At 37.6% G+C, this 19,917-nt stretch overlaps 1 protein-coding gene across 2 annotated transcripts in view; it reads right to left on the reverse strand.

Annotated features, from left to right (window-relative positions):
• The window catches only part of gpc6a (glypican 6a), a 122,830-nt gene that overhangs the window by 18,611 nt on the left and 84,302 nt on the right, over window positions 1-19,917 (reverse strand). The window contains exons 5-7 of one of the 2 annotated variants that reach the window (XM_068579978.1): window positions 12,176-12,306; window positions 9,593-9,736; window positions 6,499-6,528 (exon numbers count right to left, since the gene is read on the reverse strand). In XM_068579978.1, coding sequence (XP_068436079.1) covers window positions 6,499-6,528; window positions 9,593-9,736; window positions 12,176-12,306 — 305 coding nt within the window. The remainder of the gene's footprint in view (window positions 1-6,498; window positions 6,529-9,592; window positions 9,737-12,175; window positions 12,307-19,917) is intronic. The other variant, XM_068579986.1, reaches the window with a different exon arrangement.

Genomic DNA, 19,917 nt, shown 5'->3' on the forward strand with positions numbered 1-19,917 from the left:
TTGTGTTTCTCTGAGTCTTTCACAAACTAGTTATTACGCCCTTACAAGTTTGGAAACGGTATCTTACGTTCACTTCTTGCGCGAGCTCTGACTGCAGAGAGAACTGTCATTGGTCGACCGATCTCAGGGTTGCCAGATGCACAATAATTATCCTCCAAATACAACCATTTTGAGCCTTTGGTACCATACTTTTCCATCACCAATCTGGCAACACTGAGCCTTGTCACCCCCCTCGCGACGAATATCCTGTTACGCTCTGAAGAAAGTAGTTCGGCATAAAACATCGCTGGATTAATAAACGACAGGAATTTCAGCGATAAACTTTTTTTTGGTAGTTTAGCACGACTTTTTTATGAGCAAAAGATCGCGAAAATGCACGACTGTGGAGCGGGATGAAACGAAAACGGGGTTCACCTTACGGCCTATAGTTGCATTGTTTACAACAGCACCCCAATGGATAAATGACAATGTATATACTCGTCTTTTATCATAAATATAAAAAAAATATAACGAGAACATCGTGAATATGTGATTAATCATGATTAATCCACAGAAACCTGTGATTAATCTGATTACATTTTTTAATCATTTTACAGTTTAGTCTCCTGTTGGACACAATTGAACTCATTGTACTATAAAACACTGAAATTGGACCTCAAATAATAAGGGTACTAAGCAGTTTTAGCACAACACATTCGTGCTAAGCAAACCGTGACCTGACTAATGTAAGCACAGATGGAAGTTTCATACACAGCTGGTTTTGTGTTCCATCCCAAGGGTAAACACACCGTTTCGAGGAAAGGCTTTGTAAACAGATGCTTCTCTCTAAGGTAACGTTATGAAAGCAACTGTATAAAAAAGTTAGCTGCAGTTTGGATGTATTAGCATCTGGACTCAGGCAGGAGGAACGATCTAAAATCTATAATACATAATATTCAGTTACACACTTTTATAATTTATGGGATAAATGAGTTTATATCGCTTGAATGTGGGTGTTAATTACATTTTTCATTGAACTCTTGAGTAAGAATCCTTTAAATGTAAAAAATGCAAATGTTTTCATACGTTCGGCCATAGATTGACTGGCCAAATGCCCATCGCATACTAGAACAGTAATGAGCAGAAATGGAAATGGATGAATAATTTACAGTCTGGAAGGCATCATTATTGATTTACCCTGGGCTAGTTATAGGCACAAAACAACAGCAATTACTGAAATTAGTTCTTTTGGACTAATTCTTCACTCCAGCGTCAAACCCAAACATCACACAAGGACACTGCTTAATAAACAAATCCTCCGTTACTCCACTTTCTAGGTCACATGGACACCAGTAGGAGCCACTTAATGGTGTTGTGGATTAAACCAGTCTCTCTGCACTGAGGGATTTAAACTATACAAAGCGTGGTTAAGACTTATTCTAAAAAAGTAGAAACAAATTCCAAAGGGAAGTAGCACAAAATGGTCAGTTCCTCGTTGTGCTCATAGCAATTGGGTTAGCTTACCTCAAATACAATGGTCCTGCATTTTGTGATTCAGTGCTTTGAATAATGCCGTTAATAGGATTTCCTTGGACACACTGGTTCAATTCAGCTCGCTTGCCTACCCACATAGATGAGTTGAGCTCAAACGGCTCTGCTGTGTTGAAGCAAGGGAAACACCTTCTACCTTCAGGCAGACATCCTAACCACACTATGTCATGGGAAACAGTGGTTGGCTAAACAGCCTTCAGATGAGCAGTGCAGCAGGAGCTGAGACAGATCCCAGTACATGCTGTGGCTTTCTGGCAGCGTCTACTGACAAGCTGCTGAAATGGTAAAGCACCCAAGTTCAGTGGACCAGTTTAGGCCCACATTTATTTATTATTTATTTAATTTACACTGAAATTGAAAGTACTGTGGTGCCAATAATGTGTGTGAGAGGAAAGGGCAAAGACTCGTTCAGGTTTCCTTTGAGGAATTGTGTGAATAAGTGCAACACAGATTATTAGATCCTGTCCGTTAGTGATTTGACAAGAACACTGTCACTCACTGCAACATGACAGAGCCCAGTGATTAGTTAATTAATCATAATGTTTCCAGGCCAGCACACTGAAATTACGACAGTAACACACTTATTTACATGGAGCAGAATGTTAAGGTGTCAAGGTCAAAAAGGCTGTCATTGACGCTTGTTACATCTGAGCCAGTGAGACAGGAAATATAACAACATAAGTCCATCTCAGTCAGAACGCTGTTGATTTTGTTGGCATAAATCAAGCAGTATAGTGTAAGATATGTAAGTTCCCACAGAACTGAGCAGCAGAAGCCGAGAAGCACCTGCAGAGAAACCAGTCAAAATAACTAAAAACTACCAAACAACAAAACATCACCGTCGTTCTGCAATTTACGTCTCCCTGCAGCATGAACCATACTGTGCACATCAAGCAGCTGTCTACCCCAATAGGTATCTTTTTTTCTTTTTCAGCAGTAACAGACACACTGGCAAACTGCCGCGAGTTGGTCTTCTTTTCATGCTACATTTCTGCTCATGTGTTTTTGAAGAACATGTTTTGCTTGATGCATCAATTGGTGTGCGCAGTGCTAATTTAGCGAAGCATGAAAGTACTGAAAAAAAAAGTGTCTAGTATGAATGGTAAAAAAGTAAACCACCGCAAATTAACTGTGAGGAAGAAAAGCAGGTAGGGGAAGGTGTGGATGTAATGCAAAGTTAAGTGATGGAGCTGCTTTTAAACTCTGAAAAGTTAGAAGGTGGCTACATTGATCTGTTGTGTCTGACCACGTACATTAATCCTAATTCAGACAGGTCTCTGTTGAGCGAACACCACTGATTACACATCAGTCTCTGTCAGATTTCCATCTCTTTTGACAGACAGAATCACCTCTGGACAGACGGATTCATCGCCCTCTAATACCGCCGTGGAGGTGAAAACTGAGACAAGGCAGTTCACAGCATCCGTTTTTTTTGTTTTTTTTTAATACTCATGATTGATAGGTATCAAATACGGACTTATATCAACAAACGTTGGCGTGTTGAAATAATTGTAGGTTACCCGGCTACATTTTAAATGAATAACATTCAACAGTAATTTCTTTATTCTAACATAATATGCACAATGTCATCCCGTCTGTGACCACCAGAACCACTGCAGAGACAGAACACTCAGACCCAATCTATCACAGGTTGGTCGTGTTGATGGAGCTGAAGCAAACATTTATATCTAGCCCTCACTTCTCTTAAGCCAGAACCTGTACGCTCACGTCCTTTCCTGAAATAGTTGTGCATGTCTTGACCTATAACAGAGCACTAAAAGGAAGACCAATTGATTTGAAATCAATTTACAAACTGTACAGCACATGCCATCATGAGTATCAAAATCTCGAGTGGCCCTCTTCCATTTTCTATTAGCTACAGTCATTATATTTAATAGTGAACTTCTGACACCACAGAAGGATATAGTAATTTTCTCCCAGATCTTTGTCAGCACAATGTAGAGTTTAGAGACCCCAACAGCATTCACACCCTGTGGTTGTTACTGCTGCTAAAACATTAGCTCAGCATGCCCATTATACTGAATTAGCATGCCAGAGTGATTAACTAGTGTTAACACTTTTTTGCCTGCTGATCTACACAGAAATTGTGTCCATCAAAAAGAAAAACTGTAGTAAAATCGATCGGCAGTACATGGCAGAATTTCATTAGAGCTGTAACTGGATCCATTTTATGGCATGACTCATGGATTTAACCAATTTGGCGTGTAACCCTCGGTCATAATTGGCAGTTGTGTCTGCAATTGAACTGGGTGGAGTGATTTCCTCAATGACTGATTACTCTGGCGGGAAGAAACTTTCCTGTGGAAATAGAGATTTCTACTCCCATTTAGAAGCTAAGGGATGCTCAGCTCAGTGTCTCTTTCCGTGATTCAAATTCACAGTGTGTTTCCCTAAATCTCCTTAAAACCCTTTAGTCTTCTCAGTATAGTGTGGCTCCAATAACCAATGCACACTGAAGTATAGGTGGTGCCCATCAACACTGGATTACTGTGATTGATTGAAGAAATAAAGCACAGATAATTTATTTTACACTTCCTGAGAAAAATGGTCATTGCCAGATCGTTTCCTGGGCTGGCGCTCTGCTAAAACAACGTGAAATGGAGCGTGGAGAAAGGTCTGGCCACTGCTAATGACTGATTTACTTTCTTCCCAACTGCATCCTCATTTTAACAGTGCTCAACAACAAACAACCCATCAGAGAGGCTCAAAATATTTAGAAATCTGTCAAATAAATCAATAATGGATTCTTCTCAGGACATCCATCACACTTTTTCTGCGAGCATTTTTGTAATGGAGATTTTGACAGCAATGTTCTGTCAGCAATGTTAGTTGAAGCAGACAGAATAAAGTCATTTCTGTCCGATTTGTGTCATTGGGCATCTGTTTATTATTGAGAAAAATAAATGAAGTTAATAAATGTTAGGTTTGGACATCTTCTCAACACCCTCAGAATATAAATTATGGAAGACATAGTGGAAGATATGCTCGATCCTTTACTAAACATTTTAATTTATCTGCGTTTCTTCCGGTCATCATTATATCAATGCAGCATTTTACCGGCTGGGCTGCACATTGTATTTTGAGCATCATACTTTTCATTGGCTTCAACTGACTGGTGGTGTTTTGTAGAGAACGAGACTGAGGGTCTGCAACTATGTTAGCAACTATGTGAGGCTTTTCTTGGCAAAGCAGTGCTTTGAGCTAAATGCTATTATCCGCTAATAAGATAGTTAACTATTTTAACATTCATCATTTTAGTTTACTAGGTTAACTGCACAACTAAGGCCAATGGGGGAGGCTTTTAGTTTTGCAGATATCCAGTCATAAAACAAATAACTGAAAAGTTGGTTCTAGAGGAAAAGTCAGGAGATTACCAAAGTCAGTCAGCTTTATCTTCCTGGGAACATGAATGTCTGAACACGGTTTCATTGCAATCTTTCCGATGATACATTTCTGTTTGCACTGAAGTAGACAAACCAACCGATAATGTAATTTCTAGAGCCGTGGCACTAGCATGGCCACACGTGTAACACAATTTGAGGTCAGCCACAATATTGTATGATGTAGCACAGCCAGTTTGTTCTGCAGTACAACAATTGCATTGAGTCTGATGCTAATATGAACAAAAATAAAATAAATTCATCTCTTTAAAATTAAACATCTCAGTCTGTGTGTGCTGCCATCAATTTCATAACAATTTATAAACACGTCAATACACAACAAAACTATAAAATACAGGCACACAAATCATCAAAAAGATGTATCTCTGGTCAGTGCTATACAGTGAGTGGCTGTGGAACAGCCCTTTGTGACTCTGAGAGAAGCTTTTCTAGGAATTAGAGGGGCAAGGTCATTTACTTCCAGTGATGAATCAGCACCACAGGAAGACAAATTCCTCTGTAAACACTGGAGAGCCATTCCATTAATAAACATTATACAGTATCAAACACTTAATTAGGACTCAGGTTTATGGTGGAATAGTCCAGTAAGCTCAATGTAATCAAGAATCACAGACAATAGCAAAAAAAACCCAACCATTCATATATCACAGCACATAAAACCAGATTACGTTGCTTAAACCAGTACCACACACTGTATTTACCATATTGACGATAGGAAGACTACTACAAACAATCTTTATAATACACCCACTATCTTTAAATTATTTAGCAGGAAGCTGACGATGATTAGACATATCTGCACTTGTATGTATCAGCAGTTTTGATCTGAGTACGATGTTAGAGATGCATTTGTACAAATCACCCAAAACCAGAACGAGACATGCTGCAAATACATTTCAGTTGAAAACGCTGAAGTAAATATATAAAGAGAAATGGTGACTGACAGGTTTACAGTCACACATAAACTTTAATGCTCAACGATAATCACAGGTATACTGATTATACCCTTTGCACCTTATTTCTGTCCCTAAAGCAATTTTTTTTTACGTCAAACTGAGATCAAGCTGATCTCAGAACAATCCCGCCACAGTGTATTGATGATTTGATGTGTGTGTTATTTTTGTCTGAAATAATGTATGCTCACTACGGGCAAATTATTTAAGCATTCAATCAACCTGAGCTGCATGCGTCTTTGCATGGTGGGAACCTGAAGGAAACACAAAGAGGTAAAGCTAGATCCAAACATGAGGACCAATTGAGTTTCAATCTCATGAGCCTTTCACGTTAAGGCAACAGTCCTAACTACTGAACTGCCAAGCTGCAAAAGCAAAATTAGAAGCAATACAACACACAGAGAAATTCAGTTAGCTCAGCTCAGCTCAAGATTAAAAGTCATCGAAAAGAATTCAACCAAAGTAAATAAACACAAACAAGCAATCAATACAACATTTGAATACTGTAAAGGGTTAAAGAAGCAGGGCAGGTTGATGAGAACACCACAAGACAATTGATTTGGTGAAAGTAAGAGGAGGAATGGAGGGCTTACACTGTGTTGCATTGTCCTCCACACAAGCCTCTGGGAGCAGCAGAGAAATGAAGAAGAAAGAGATTTAATTGGACATCGGAGAAATTGGGAGACAGAGAGAGAGAGAGAGTAGGAGCAAAAGAATGTCTATTGGTGAAACAAAAAGTTAAATGACAAATGGTGCTGCTGAAATATTCCATCCACCGGCCTCATCTCACGATGAGATTTAGCACCTCAAATCTTTTAACACACAACGAATCTACTACTGTGAAATCAGTTTCAAAATATGCAGCTATCAATCCTGCAAATATGCAAGAATCGGCACCAGCATGCAAACAGCAGCGTTACATGATGAATTAGTCTAATAATAACAGCATTCAATTAATTTAAATATAAAAACTATATATATATATATATATATATATATATATATATATATATATATATATATATATATATATATATATATATATTACCATTTGATGGTGACACATATATTTCAGAATTGTACTGACTATTTACAAGAAGAAATGCAGATACTGAGGAAGATTTGTGAGACATGATTAGGAGAGTGAAAAGTCTTTTGTGACCCGACTCACTTTTCTTAGAAGACTTTTTTTCTCATCTTTTACACGAAAGATGGCCTGAGAGCATGTAAAGATGAATTATTAAAGATAACGTAACTGGGTTTTCGCTAAATGTGCTTTTGCCTTTTAGTCATTTTTTCCTTTCACACTTTTGTAAATGAGGGTTTGGTTAGTTCTCCTTTTTCCTCCAAACAAGGCCTGTATGTAAAGCTATGAATACATTTTAAAGGATCTGGCCGTGTTTCACACAACTATTGGAACACTCTTCATGTGTTTATATCTTATGATTACAGCTGGAATTTGAAGAGTATAGACTACTTACAAATACTGGTAAAGTACATTATGCATCTTTTAATCTGCCTCTCTTCTTCTGCACATTGTAATCCTGCCGAGCCACTTGTACAGCAGAAGATTATCAACTGTGCATTTTAGTTAAAATGTTTACATGTTTTTAATACATGGATTTGACAATTGGAAAGATGATTACATAAAGACGCATTTGTTACATACATGGATTTTGTCAAAGGACATAATCAATATGGTTTAATAATATTCAATCCATGGCCTCACATGTTGCTATTCCACTAAAATGATTTCCACTGTAATGGATCCATTAAGCCAAATGTTTTATGTTGTGCAACTTGACAATTGGATCAAGGTTTTTTCAATATACGATATCTTGAAAAACCTTGATCCAATTGTTCTGTTGTAATCGTGTTATTGTTAGAAGGAAAAATGTATCATACAATTGAAATGTCAGAATGCGTGACTCTGTGTTTATACCACAAACGTTTGCAGACACAACCACAATTTTGTTTTGTGTAAATTAATTGACCAAACTAACTTATATCATTTATAAATGGGTCAGCAAGATGCAGAAAAGCTTGTTCATGCTTTTGTTTTTAGTAATCTTGACTACATTAAAGCTTTGTATTCCGGCCATCGTCATCAGCTGCTCTTTTAGTTGTTCCCAAGGTCATCACAAAAACCTTTACAGATGCTACGTTTAGCGCATCCCCCTAGATAATATTTAATAAGATACTTGCTAACTCAGAGGGGAGTTTTTAACAACAACTCCAAACACATCTTATCTAATATGACCAATAGCATCTGTCTGTTTTTAATTGTTGAAGATTAAGTTTTTTTAATTTTATTTTTAGATGATAGAAACAGACGTTTTCTCCCCTCCTGCTTGTCTATTTAACCGTGTTTGTTTTTGATGGTTTTATTGCTGACTTGTAAGCCCTTTGTGCCACATTTTATGCAGGAAAGGTGATAACCAAAGTCAATTATTAATTTAATTATCAGTCCACACTTACATGTATGGCAATAATAATAATTGATCATACAGATGGACATAAAAAAATAACATGTTCATGGCATAGTTAACTCCTCTTACAATTTAATTAGGATGAGATTGAACACATGTACACATTGTTGTTGTCGACGTGTAAGCTGAAGATGTCAGAGTTTTGGTTGGTGAGGCCTGATTAAATACCTTGTCAACTTGAGGGTCTTAGTGTTGCTGTATACTGAAGCTTGCCACAGACAGCCTCCTCTTATTGTGTTTCAGTGGTGAAATAGATTTGTCATCCTGACGTTTGGTTGCTGGATGTCAAATTTTAGCTTTCTCGAGACTAATTCTAAGAGCAGTACAAACTCTAGTATTTCAGTTTTGTGTGAGTACACAGGTACATTTCCTTATTTGTTCTAATGGTTCTTCTCCTGCAGCAATACACACTCTGAGGAATATTTTCGAAACAATTTGTCCAGGAAGGTTCGTGCAAAGCACATGCTCTCTGCATCTGCAACCTCCGGCACTGAGAGTGTAGAAAAAAAATATATATATATATATATTTTTTACTCTGAGTTAGCACGGCATGGGGAAAAACACACAGACAGATCTACACAGATACACATGGATTTTTCTTAGAATCTTTGAGGACCTTTAGCTTTGCCCTGGCTTTCAGACTTGAGCCCTGGTAAATTAGCCTTAACCTTCGTCTGCCTTCACCAAGTATACTTAAAACATGCTCTAATTCTCAACACACTTCTGAAAATCATTTGAGCTGCCAAATGTAAGTTTCAGAGTAAGAAAGAAAGAGTGTTCAGCATCATCGTCTGGCTTCTACAATAAAAACAGCATTAACCGGCTGCTTCAGACTTCATTCATCTTCAAAGTGAAATTCAAGATTTATTTCAGGAGTGTATTTGTTTTCTCATATAAATGATTTGACCTTTGACCATTTTCTTCTTAACAGTGATCTCTCACTGTCTGTTCTTTATATCTCTCTCTCTCTCTCTCTCTCTCTCTCTCTCTCTCTCTCTCTCTCTCTCTCTCTCTCTCTATATATATATATATATATATATATATATATATAACATTTAAAAATATATAAATGCAAACCAAAATGGACTTTAAAATATTAAAATATCCTATTTTTTATAATTCAATCAAAGTATTTTTGAATTTCTTTATCCACTTTCATATTGCAGAGTCCAGTTCTGGCTATCTCGTCTGTACGTACCAGTCTATCGAGGCTAGTTCCAGCTGCTGTGGTCGGCCTCTCTTCAGGCGTGTACGGTCTGAAGCGAGCGCTGAACACATCTGAGATACCGCGCGCAGACCGGCCTATTCCTAATGGCTTCGGCTGGCCACATCCTTGAAATACCTAGAATGAACAGAGGGAGATACAATTACCACAGAGAGGGGCAAGCACAAAGGGGAAAGTGAAAGAGGATACATGGTGTTTTGCTCTTTATCTTGAGGAAATCGTCTGGCTGTGCAACATTAACACACTATTTCTTCATAATTGTGAAATGTGAGTTTCTAAATGCCGTGCTGCTGAATAATAAGAAACAAGGTTAGCAGCAGTTCAGTGTTGCACAGACTCTACACTGAGCCAGGGCTCAGTCCATATTTTGGTAGAATACACATCCATTTTGATCCCACCGAAGTTGTAGTTTGCTTACAACACTGACATGTTTTCTTCCAAAAGCTTCTGTCAATTTGCTCACAGCACAATTTCTTGTCTGTGATTTCAGATAGAAAACCTTTTAGAACCAGTCTGGAACTAATGGGGTCTATTAGGGCAGCACCTGGACCCCCAAACTAGAGGGGATTAACCCTTGATATACTGGTAGTGAATCCAATGGAAAGCCTTTGTGACAGTACAACATTGTGGCTTCAAAAAAACAACATTTGACCTGGATTTCTAGGTCCTTGGATCTTTTTGGCCCAGACAGCAACATGTTAGCATACAACTCCAAAAATAAATGAGAACGACTGATGTTGAGTGTAATAAACACAATAAGTTAGTATTTGCTTTTAATGTGGCCACTAACATCTTTTAATGAACAATATACCCATACAATTTTAATTTGCAGGTATAACCATTTTGGCTTTGGAAAATATGGAATTTCTGTATTTCATGAAATATTTGATGTTAGATTGCTGAGTGAAATTTAAAAAAAAAAATGATACTACATCAAATAATAGTACGAAAACACTCTTTAACAAACACTAAATTCCATAAAGAGAAAGTTAGTCGACTCTGCAAACTCAAAACAGAGTTGTGTTGTTAATAGTGAGACAAAAATAGAAATGCCAATCTATTATTAGCTGAACCTTACAATAATCAATGTGTTGTTCATCGTGGTTCATTGTGAGAATAGATTGTTTGCAGACAGCTTGGTCTCTACAGGCTCTTCGGGCCCCAACAACAGACCACCAAACCGCACAGCTCATTAGCATTCCTCTCTGGCCGGTCGGCCGGCTCCTGGCTCAGTGTGTGATGGAGCACTCTAATGTGCTGCATGCTGTCATGACAAGAGGCTGTCTTTTCTATAATATTTATCAATTCTTCACCGCAATTACAATTCTGCTTTCCTGTACAGTACATCAAACAAGCGAACCGATTTTCAACTGGTCCGAGCAGCAGGAATGCAGGCACACACGGTTAAAATGTGACTGTGGGGAATAGGTTGGGATCTCTCGATGCAATCTGCTCGCCCATCACAACCCTGCAGGGTTGGAGGGTCAAGTAAATAGACAATGGGTCAAAGTTGTAGCCCTCTAAATTGCAGCACTCTTCATATGGAAAAGAAAGTGACATCTAATTCACACTGACCTATGTAAGTCTGGCATGAAGATAGTCCAGAAAACACCAAAGGGTCTGAATGAATTGTCGAACTGAAAAACCAGCCTTTTGACAAGAAAGACAATGACAGACTATTCTGTGTGTGATAACGTCCTGAGCGTGCTGCCTGGAATTCAAAACTGATAATCAGTGTCAAGTCTCCAGGGAAAATGAGTTGCTTTTCTTGCATTTGAAACTGTTTACTAATATCAACTTAAAAGACTACTAAAGTCCTGAATCCCAGGTGTGGATAGGTTTAGACCCCACACACACAAACAGCAAACTCATCATCTCAGGCTTTGACACAACGTTGCCAGAAGTGAATATTTTAGAGAAACAATAAGACATAATATATATATATATATATATATATATATATATATATATATATATATATATATATATATATATATATATATATAGTCCTCAATATGTTGTTAAAAAGCTTATTGTGATGTGTGGTATGTCTCAGAAGCTTTACTTTTGCAAATTAGTCGGCTATAAATATGAATTGTAGGGCTAACCAGAGCTTCCAACCATGATGTGTTTACATATCAACATACAGTATGACAATATTTTGTATCAACATAATGATATTTCAGATGAGTAAATAACCCAACAATAATTATAAATAATTAAGTTGAGGAAGACTCAAATAACCCTCTTACTATGCTCTTGATTTACTGTGTTGCATTACCTGTTTGTGTGTGTGTGTGTATATATATATATATATATATATATGTATATATATATATATATATATATATATATATATATATATATACATATATATATATATATATATATATATATATATATATATATATATACATATATATATATATATATATATACATATATATATATATATATATATATATATATATATATATATATATATATATATATATATATATATATATATATATATATATATATACTTTGTATATAGAATAATTCAGAAGACAGCACCTTGGCTGACACTTGCATGCTGTTGTCCTGCATGGTCATGATGGCCTCAGAGATCTTGATGTCAACTGGCTCTACAACAGCTTCAATGTTGAAGGGTCCCTCCAGTCTGTCTGCCACCAGTAACATGGCATCTGTCATAACACAGAGGACACACGTCAGCTCAGAGATATTAAACACTCACACACAGATATAATACTATTTTTACAACTGTTTACATGCGTCAATATGTTCACATCATCTCTGAGCATTGCCAGTACTCAATGCAAACCCCCCAGGGTGCTTTGCTCCAGCATGTGTCTCTGACATGGCTCCAAGTAAGAGAACAAAGAATGGTCTATTCTCCAAATGGGTCGACTGCCAATCAACATAAATGCTAAATTAACCTGCCAGCACCTTCATCTGAACACAGAGACACATAGTGAGTGGCAAACAGATCTTGGGAGACACTCTGCTGTTTGTTAGAGGATGCACAACTTCAAGTAGAAATACATTTCAATGTGATAAGCTTACAAGTAGCTTACACATTGCATCATGCTTATCCCTCTGCAGCTCTGATGTATTCATCATTTAGTACCAGGATTTCTAAATTGTGAAAGTATATTAATACATGTATAAACCATTACTTTTTAATCACATCTCAGACACTCAGTTATTTCTGTCAAACATGAATTCCATGAGGTACCGTAAGCATGCAACACATCTGATGGCAAGTGATGAAATAAAATGCATGTCACATCTGATCATGTATTTAACAAAATATTCTATGATCTTAACAATTAGGTAGCAACAATAAAAAACTAACAAAGGAACACACACACAAAGGGATCATGACCTTATTGCTGTGGGTGATCCTTGGCCTGAATCAACACCTAAAACAGATAAACCACCGACCTGCCCCTTTTAAGTTCAAAGCAATGTAATATTCATAGTTTCATAGGGAAGAATGGTTCTATCGATCATCTCATATTGGGAATGGTCAGCAGTTGAAATAATGTGTCTGACATTTTCATTACTCTATCTTGTCTGTCAAAAAAGTAAGTCAAAGTCCACCATTTCTTGAGAGGTTAGCACCGGTTTCGTGGTAAAGGCAGAGAACAGTGCTATCAGTTGGGCTTCCACCTCTGTGCACTGACATTTGAAGTGATGCAGACCAATCAGGAAAAGCCTATTTACATCTACAGGAGCTGTTCTGTGCAAAAGGGCAGAAGAAATAGCTCATCCATGGAGTCTTTAGCAGTAGTGAGATCATGAAGTCAAAAGTAATCACAAGAACGTTGATGCAAAGTGATCATTGCATCAATCTGTGCTCTTAGTGGGCAAAGCCTGATGACTTCTCAGTGTGCCAACTTTCCTCGTCCCTGATCGCTCCTGAGACGGCTCAACACATTGACAAAGTGGCTGCAGGTCACATAAACTACCCAAAAACCTGAACTGCGTCTGTTGAGAGTTGACACATTATGGATTTAATGTAATACATCATCAGACTAAGTACTAATGCAGAGTGAAAACCGTTATTTTAAATGCCAACCTAATATCATCATCCCATTTGTTTTGCCTAAATTAATGTATTATTTGTTCAAACTTGCTTTATGGTCTGTAACCGTGATCTTTTCGTCGTAATTGATCCATTCTGAATGTAAGATATTCATTTTTGGATACAAAACTGAATTACACTATTGTCACAAGGTCAGTCTGCGGCTATAATCTAAGTCTTTATTTTTGTGAACAAATTTCACGAAAAGACCAAAACCAAGAGTTAGCCTATCTCTTAAAGCTCTGTTTTTGGCACTCATCCTTGAGCTGAAAATCCAAATCTTTTAATCGCAAATACACTAAATATTACCATTTTGAAAAAAACCCTCAATAAATGAACCCCGCTGTGCACGGTAGGGTGAAACCACACGAGTGCCATAAATATCAGCCAACAGTGGAAGTCTAAAGCACAGAAGTCATATGTTTAGATTTTTCCGTCCAACACTTAATCGGCTCAATTCATCATTGCTATATGAAATTGTTGACAGTAAGACAATATAGTAAAATGTCACCAGCTAAGTTATCTGTTGCTGTCTTGTCACTGTTGATGTCTCATTGTTTCAGTACAGTTCTACATTCTGTTTCATAACATCACCAGTGAGCTGTGAGACTTCAGGAGCACTCCAGAGCACAATCAGGGCAAGTATTCCACAACATAAATAAAAAAACCAGGTCATTTGTCAGTGCCTTCCATAACTGCAACTCTCAGGAGGGGTTTGCCACCCTGTGATTCAGTTATGATTATGTTCAGGTAACTGAAATGACTGGAAAGAAATGCTGTTGTGACACTGCTAAACTACTGCTGAGTGACTTTTGGTAGGATACAAACCATGAAGCTGCATAATTTGTCCTTCTGTGACTGTTTTATTTACTTAAACTTTGATTTGTTCAGGAAGAAAAGCGTAGGAACCTTTTAAAATGGATAAAGAAGATAATTGGAGGAAGGCAGGTGTTGCTCTTACAATTACAGAGTAACAGGCCAGCACTGAAGAAAGCCAAAACCTTTCAACACTGGCCTGACCAGCCTTCGCATAATGATCTTGAACTCCTGCCCTCAGGCCAGCATTTCAGAGTGCCCATCATAAGACCTAAGGAACATAAAGTCTGCCTCCTCTCAGTGGCTATTGACAGGGCAGGATATTAAGCTCACCCGCTTGACTGAGCGGAGTGATTTAGAGGACAGGTTGAGTACAGAGGAGAGAGCACCAGCCCGTTTAAGAGGAGGTGAATTAAAAGCATAAAGATTAATACTTAACCTGGTATTGCCAATTAACTTTGAATTAAGTTGCAATAATATCCAGGGGCCCAGTTTCACCCGAGCAGAATTGTGCAATAATTCACTGCAACCCAACCTCATCAAAAAAGAGGTATGCACATATTTATAAACACATGTAAATGAAGCAAACACACATACCCGTGCCAACATAATTGGACAAACTGCTTTTGATTTATTTTGTTTGTTGACAGAAAATTAGTTGAGCGTTGACAACAGAATTGGATCTGGTGGACAGACCCCTGCCCTGAATACACCTTACAGTCTCTTTCTGATCTAATGTTGCATATGATTTGTTTTGCCCACACCTTTCCATCTGCACATTACAATTAATAGGAGAAATCAGGTTAACAGAGCTATAAGGAGAATTTAAGACAAGAAGGTTCAATTCATGTCCAAAACTGGAGGATTGAAGGATCTAAACATTAGGATTAAAAATTGCAGTTATTAGCCATATATGCTGCTTAAAAAAAAGCGATCAAATGTCATTCTTTATGGCTTTAACTGCAACATCAATCTCATTTTGATAGAAAATATCATGTATCCGACAAAGACAGGCGTGTATGATGTAAAAACAGGTTCTTCTTTAATATATCCTACAAGTTATTATAATAATAACAATAATAATAATAATAATAATTTCAATTTTAAATAGCGCTTTTCAAGACACACAAAGGTGCTTTACAATGTGGACAAGAGACAGGGACAAACGGAACAGAACAAAAATGGGAAAACAAAGCAAACAAAACAAACAAACAGAACATTTTGGCTAGCAAATAAAAAAAGGAAAGCAAACTGAAGAGGCTGTGTGGGGCATAGCAGAGGATAGGAGCAGGGGTTAAACAGATGAAAGCGAGTTGGAAGAGATGTGTTTTGAGGGCTTGCTCGAATGATGGTAGGGTGGGAGCCTGACGGATGTGGATGTGGAGGGCGTTCCAGAGGGGCGGTGCAGCAGCTGAGAAGGCCCTGTCGCCCCAGGTCCGGCGCTTGGTCCTGATGGTCTTCAGAGTGTTTGTGCCGGCGGACCTGAGGCAACGAGTTGGGGCGTGGAGGGATGATATGTTCGTAGCGTCGGGTGGAGGTGAGCAGTCGGGCGGCAGAGTTTTGGACATATTGAAGTTCCTTGTGGATTTTGGTGGGTGAGCTGTAGAGGATGCTGTTGCAGTAGTCGAGTCTGGAGGTTATGAGGGCGTGGATGAGAATTTCGGTGGTGGCAGAGGACAGGTCCATAATTTTATATCAGTGAGACAAGCGGGTTATGATATGACATGTTAAACAATAAATGACTGTTTCAGAATGTCAACTCACAAATCATGCATTCCTAAACCTCATGTCCTCCCAATAGTCCAAATTCTTGAACAAAAATATTGTATTCTACTTCATCATTTTTTATAACCTTTTTGGGGTCGTGTATGTTGTGATCCAGGCTTGTGCAGCCTTTTACTGCATACTTAGGACACAGAACTGAAGCTGGACCCCACTCTTCTGTCTGTTAGGAGCTGTACCTTTGAAGAACACTCTTGTTTGTTTACTCTGGACCCTCAAATTGGGTGTGATGCTTGGTTAGATTTCCATCAGGAGCTGGCTGGAGGTCACTGCGTGGGGCCAACCCGAGTCCTGTGAAGTCTTCAGCTGCCTATGTTTAGCAGAGTACTTCTCTAATGCTACCACAGATAAAGACCCAGTGGAATACAATGAGAGTAGAGGAGACATTGGCAGCGAATCTGTTACTCATTCTATAAAAGCCTCAAAGACCTAAATGATATCCTCAGCTGAGTTCTGACAACCTATTTTTCATAAAGCCTAATGAATTTTTGATGGATTGTGAGAATGAGTCAGCCATATGAATTGCTGGAGAAATTGTTACTTCTGCATGCTTGGATAACTCCTAAAATGATGTCACATACAGGAACACTTAAAACAAAGATGAGCAGATGATGAACAGTATCTTAAAGAATAATCTGTTCCAACAATAAATCATTAGGAAGTCAAAGACAGGCCCTTATCTTTTTGCACAGGCTGTTCAGTTCAGTTTGTAACTCTCACCCTCTACTCTATACTACCACCTTTCATGGCTTCTTATATTTCCCTCATATTTTATACTTTTCCTTTTGTCCGTTTCAGCAAGCTGGACTTTGCCGATCATCAAAAACTAAACATTGTTTAAAAGCACAAAGCGTCATGATTTCATTTGTGGAAATCCGTTTAAGATTTCCAAATCTTTGTGACAACAGTTGCTTATAACATGAGTGCATCAAAGACAGAATACTAATACCGCTTTGAAATAAAAAATCGGCAAGAAGATAAATGATCATGTTTGTACTTCTTGGTTCAATGACTAAGGTTAAGTCCAAAGGCTTGCATAAAATATAAGTAATGCTTGTTGTTTTGAAACCGGTTTTCTTTATAAATGGTCAATGCTTTTTTCTTTTCCCCTTTATCTGGCTTAGTTGTAGGTGAAGAAAATTGCTGTCATGTCTGTTAAGTGTGTCTGGATGTGCACTGCTTAGGAAGTAGTGACTACAATATGACTGATATACATCTTATGGCACAGGTTTCATGTAATGATTGAATATGTCTTTCACCTCTGATATTAACAGATACACAATCGATTTGCAGCACGATCTATCCATTGACTGACACAGCAGGTTGTATTGGCTTGGTTGTTTACTGCTGGCTGCATGCTGTTTTTTTGGCTCGAGGCTGCAAACTTGGTTATTTTCGAATGAAAAATTCTCCTTCTTTCCCTCACCCAGAGGGATTTGGAATGACTCCAACAAACTACCCGCAGAGTCTCTTGGGGGCCACATCATTCATTCATGTGTGAATCTATGACAAATTAACAACTTTTATGTGAAGATGTGGAATCAATGTTTCGGAATTGTCAAGGGTATTTTTAACCCAGTGATTTCTTTAATTTTATGACATTTTTTATCTTTTTTTTTTTGTTTTACTTTCACAGGTATTTTTGCCATTCGAAAGATCAAATTGACTTCTTTTACTTTTGGTCACTGCTCAGTCAAAATAATTTAGGTGTCACACAGTACTAGATCCATCCTGAGCAGGTACCTATAACAATCTGTTATAATATATGTGCTCTCTGGATTGCTGCCTATTAATATATATTAATATGAAGAATATATATATATATATATATATATATATATATATATATATATATATATATATATATATATATATATATATATATATATATATATATATGTATTAAGTTTACTAATATGTACTGATCCAGGCACATTTCTGAGATACTTTTTTTTATTTAAAGCTTCTGAAGATTGGAGGAGAATACATTTCAGTGCAATTCTGTAAGGCTTTATCTTCTGGTTCATTGGCCATCGCTAGGAAAACTCAGATTTCTGTGGTGAGAAAATCTTGGATTATTTCACACCACATATGCCAGACCGCCGGTGAAATAAGACACATGAGAAGAAAGACAATCTTATTGGGCTCTGCATGACTGCTCAGGAGTCAATGGGAGGACCAGAGTGTCAAACCCAGAATACGAAAACGGTCCAGGTTTAGACTGTGTTCAAAACCATGTCGCGTGACCTTGTCCTCAGGGTTTAATAGCATATCACTATCCAAATGATGTAAACTGGTAGTTCCAGGGTCATGCACTGTCTGTCATTATCTTCAATGACAATGAGACTGCAAAAAAAGTTCTAAAATACTATCTTTTTGTAATATTTATCAATAGTAAATATGTCTTTCCAGTGAGCATCAGCAACAGTTTGTTTATTGCGGCAATTTCCCTTCCGCTGTTGATGTGAATTCATTCTCGGATAACTCTTGAATTGTAAATGATAACATAATGTAAAGAGAATTACCACTCTGTGCCCACGAATATAAGTTTGCCCAATGATTCTGGGCAGCAGTAATGAACATGGAGGGTATAACTTTTACCATCTGCCAGTGATAACTGTAGAAAATGTCTGCATACAAACACTAATCATCCAACAATATAACTTGATGACATCCTGCATAAATTTCTGGAGACAGACGATTATTCCATTGCCAGTGGTGGTGTTTCTCCACGCAATGACAAATAGCACCCATGACAAAATGTCTTATAACGATAAGGTTCTCCATACATGTCATGACTACCCAAGAGTTTGCTTGTTGAAGATACAAATAATTACAGTAAATTCAAAAGGATACATTTATCATTACTTAGTTTTTCTTGTAATAATGACGGCACAAAAAGAGTCCTCAGAGACAGTTAATAGGATACCACTTCTGAAACGTCAACGAATGTCCTTTCAAGTAACATTTCCTCTCTTCCTACAAGTGTTTTTCTTTCATTTCATTTTTTTCTGGTTGACAAAATGAACATGGCCAGGGTACAGTAGTTTATTTTAAATAACAAAGACAACTCTGCAAGCGCATCTTTGATGTAGAGAGTAGCTCCATGTCAGGGAGGCATCACTGCATCGCTGAGCATGCTCAGGGAAATGGTTCCTTAATTACATGCTTTGTTAGTTTGACAAGAAGAAAACTAGACTTCTGTTTAGTGGGGGAACTTGTCCCCTAAATATTGTACAACACTATGGCTCTTTGATGTGTGGCCTGTTGCTGCTGTCTCCTCAAGTCAAAGCAAATTATTGCTACTCAGCACCTGCAAAAAATCCATGCAGTCCTTTTTTTCGATAATGCCAGTTCAAAGTATACTATGAACATTTAAACTGGAAGAAATACAGATAACATGAAAACTATCAATTTAATATTGAAAGTAACTTTAGCGCTACCATCTGTTTTTCATAATCAAAATTACTGGACCTGAGTTTGATTTCCGACCTGAACTGATGAATGTGGGTTTTTAACTAATGGATCAGAGACAAAATATTGATTTGTGACTGTTGAATATGACTTAATATGTTTTTGCCTTTCAATGACCTGGTGGCTTATCCGGGAG

The sequence above is a fragment of the Clinocottus analis genome, unplaced genomic scaffold (genome assembly GCF_023055335.1).
Source record: "Clinocottus analis isolate CAN_PGR_092001 unplaced genomic scaffold, fCliAna1.0.p SCAF_1, whole genome shotgun sequence".
Taxonomy (NCBI): Eukaryota; Metazoa; Chordata; class Actinopteri; order Perciformes; family Cottidae; genus Clinocottus; species Clinocottus analis.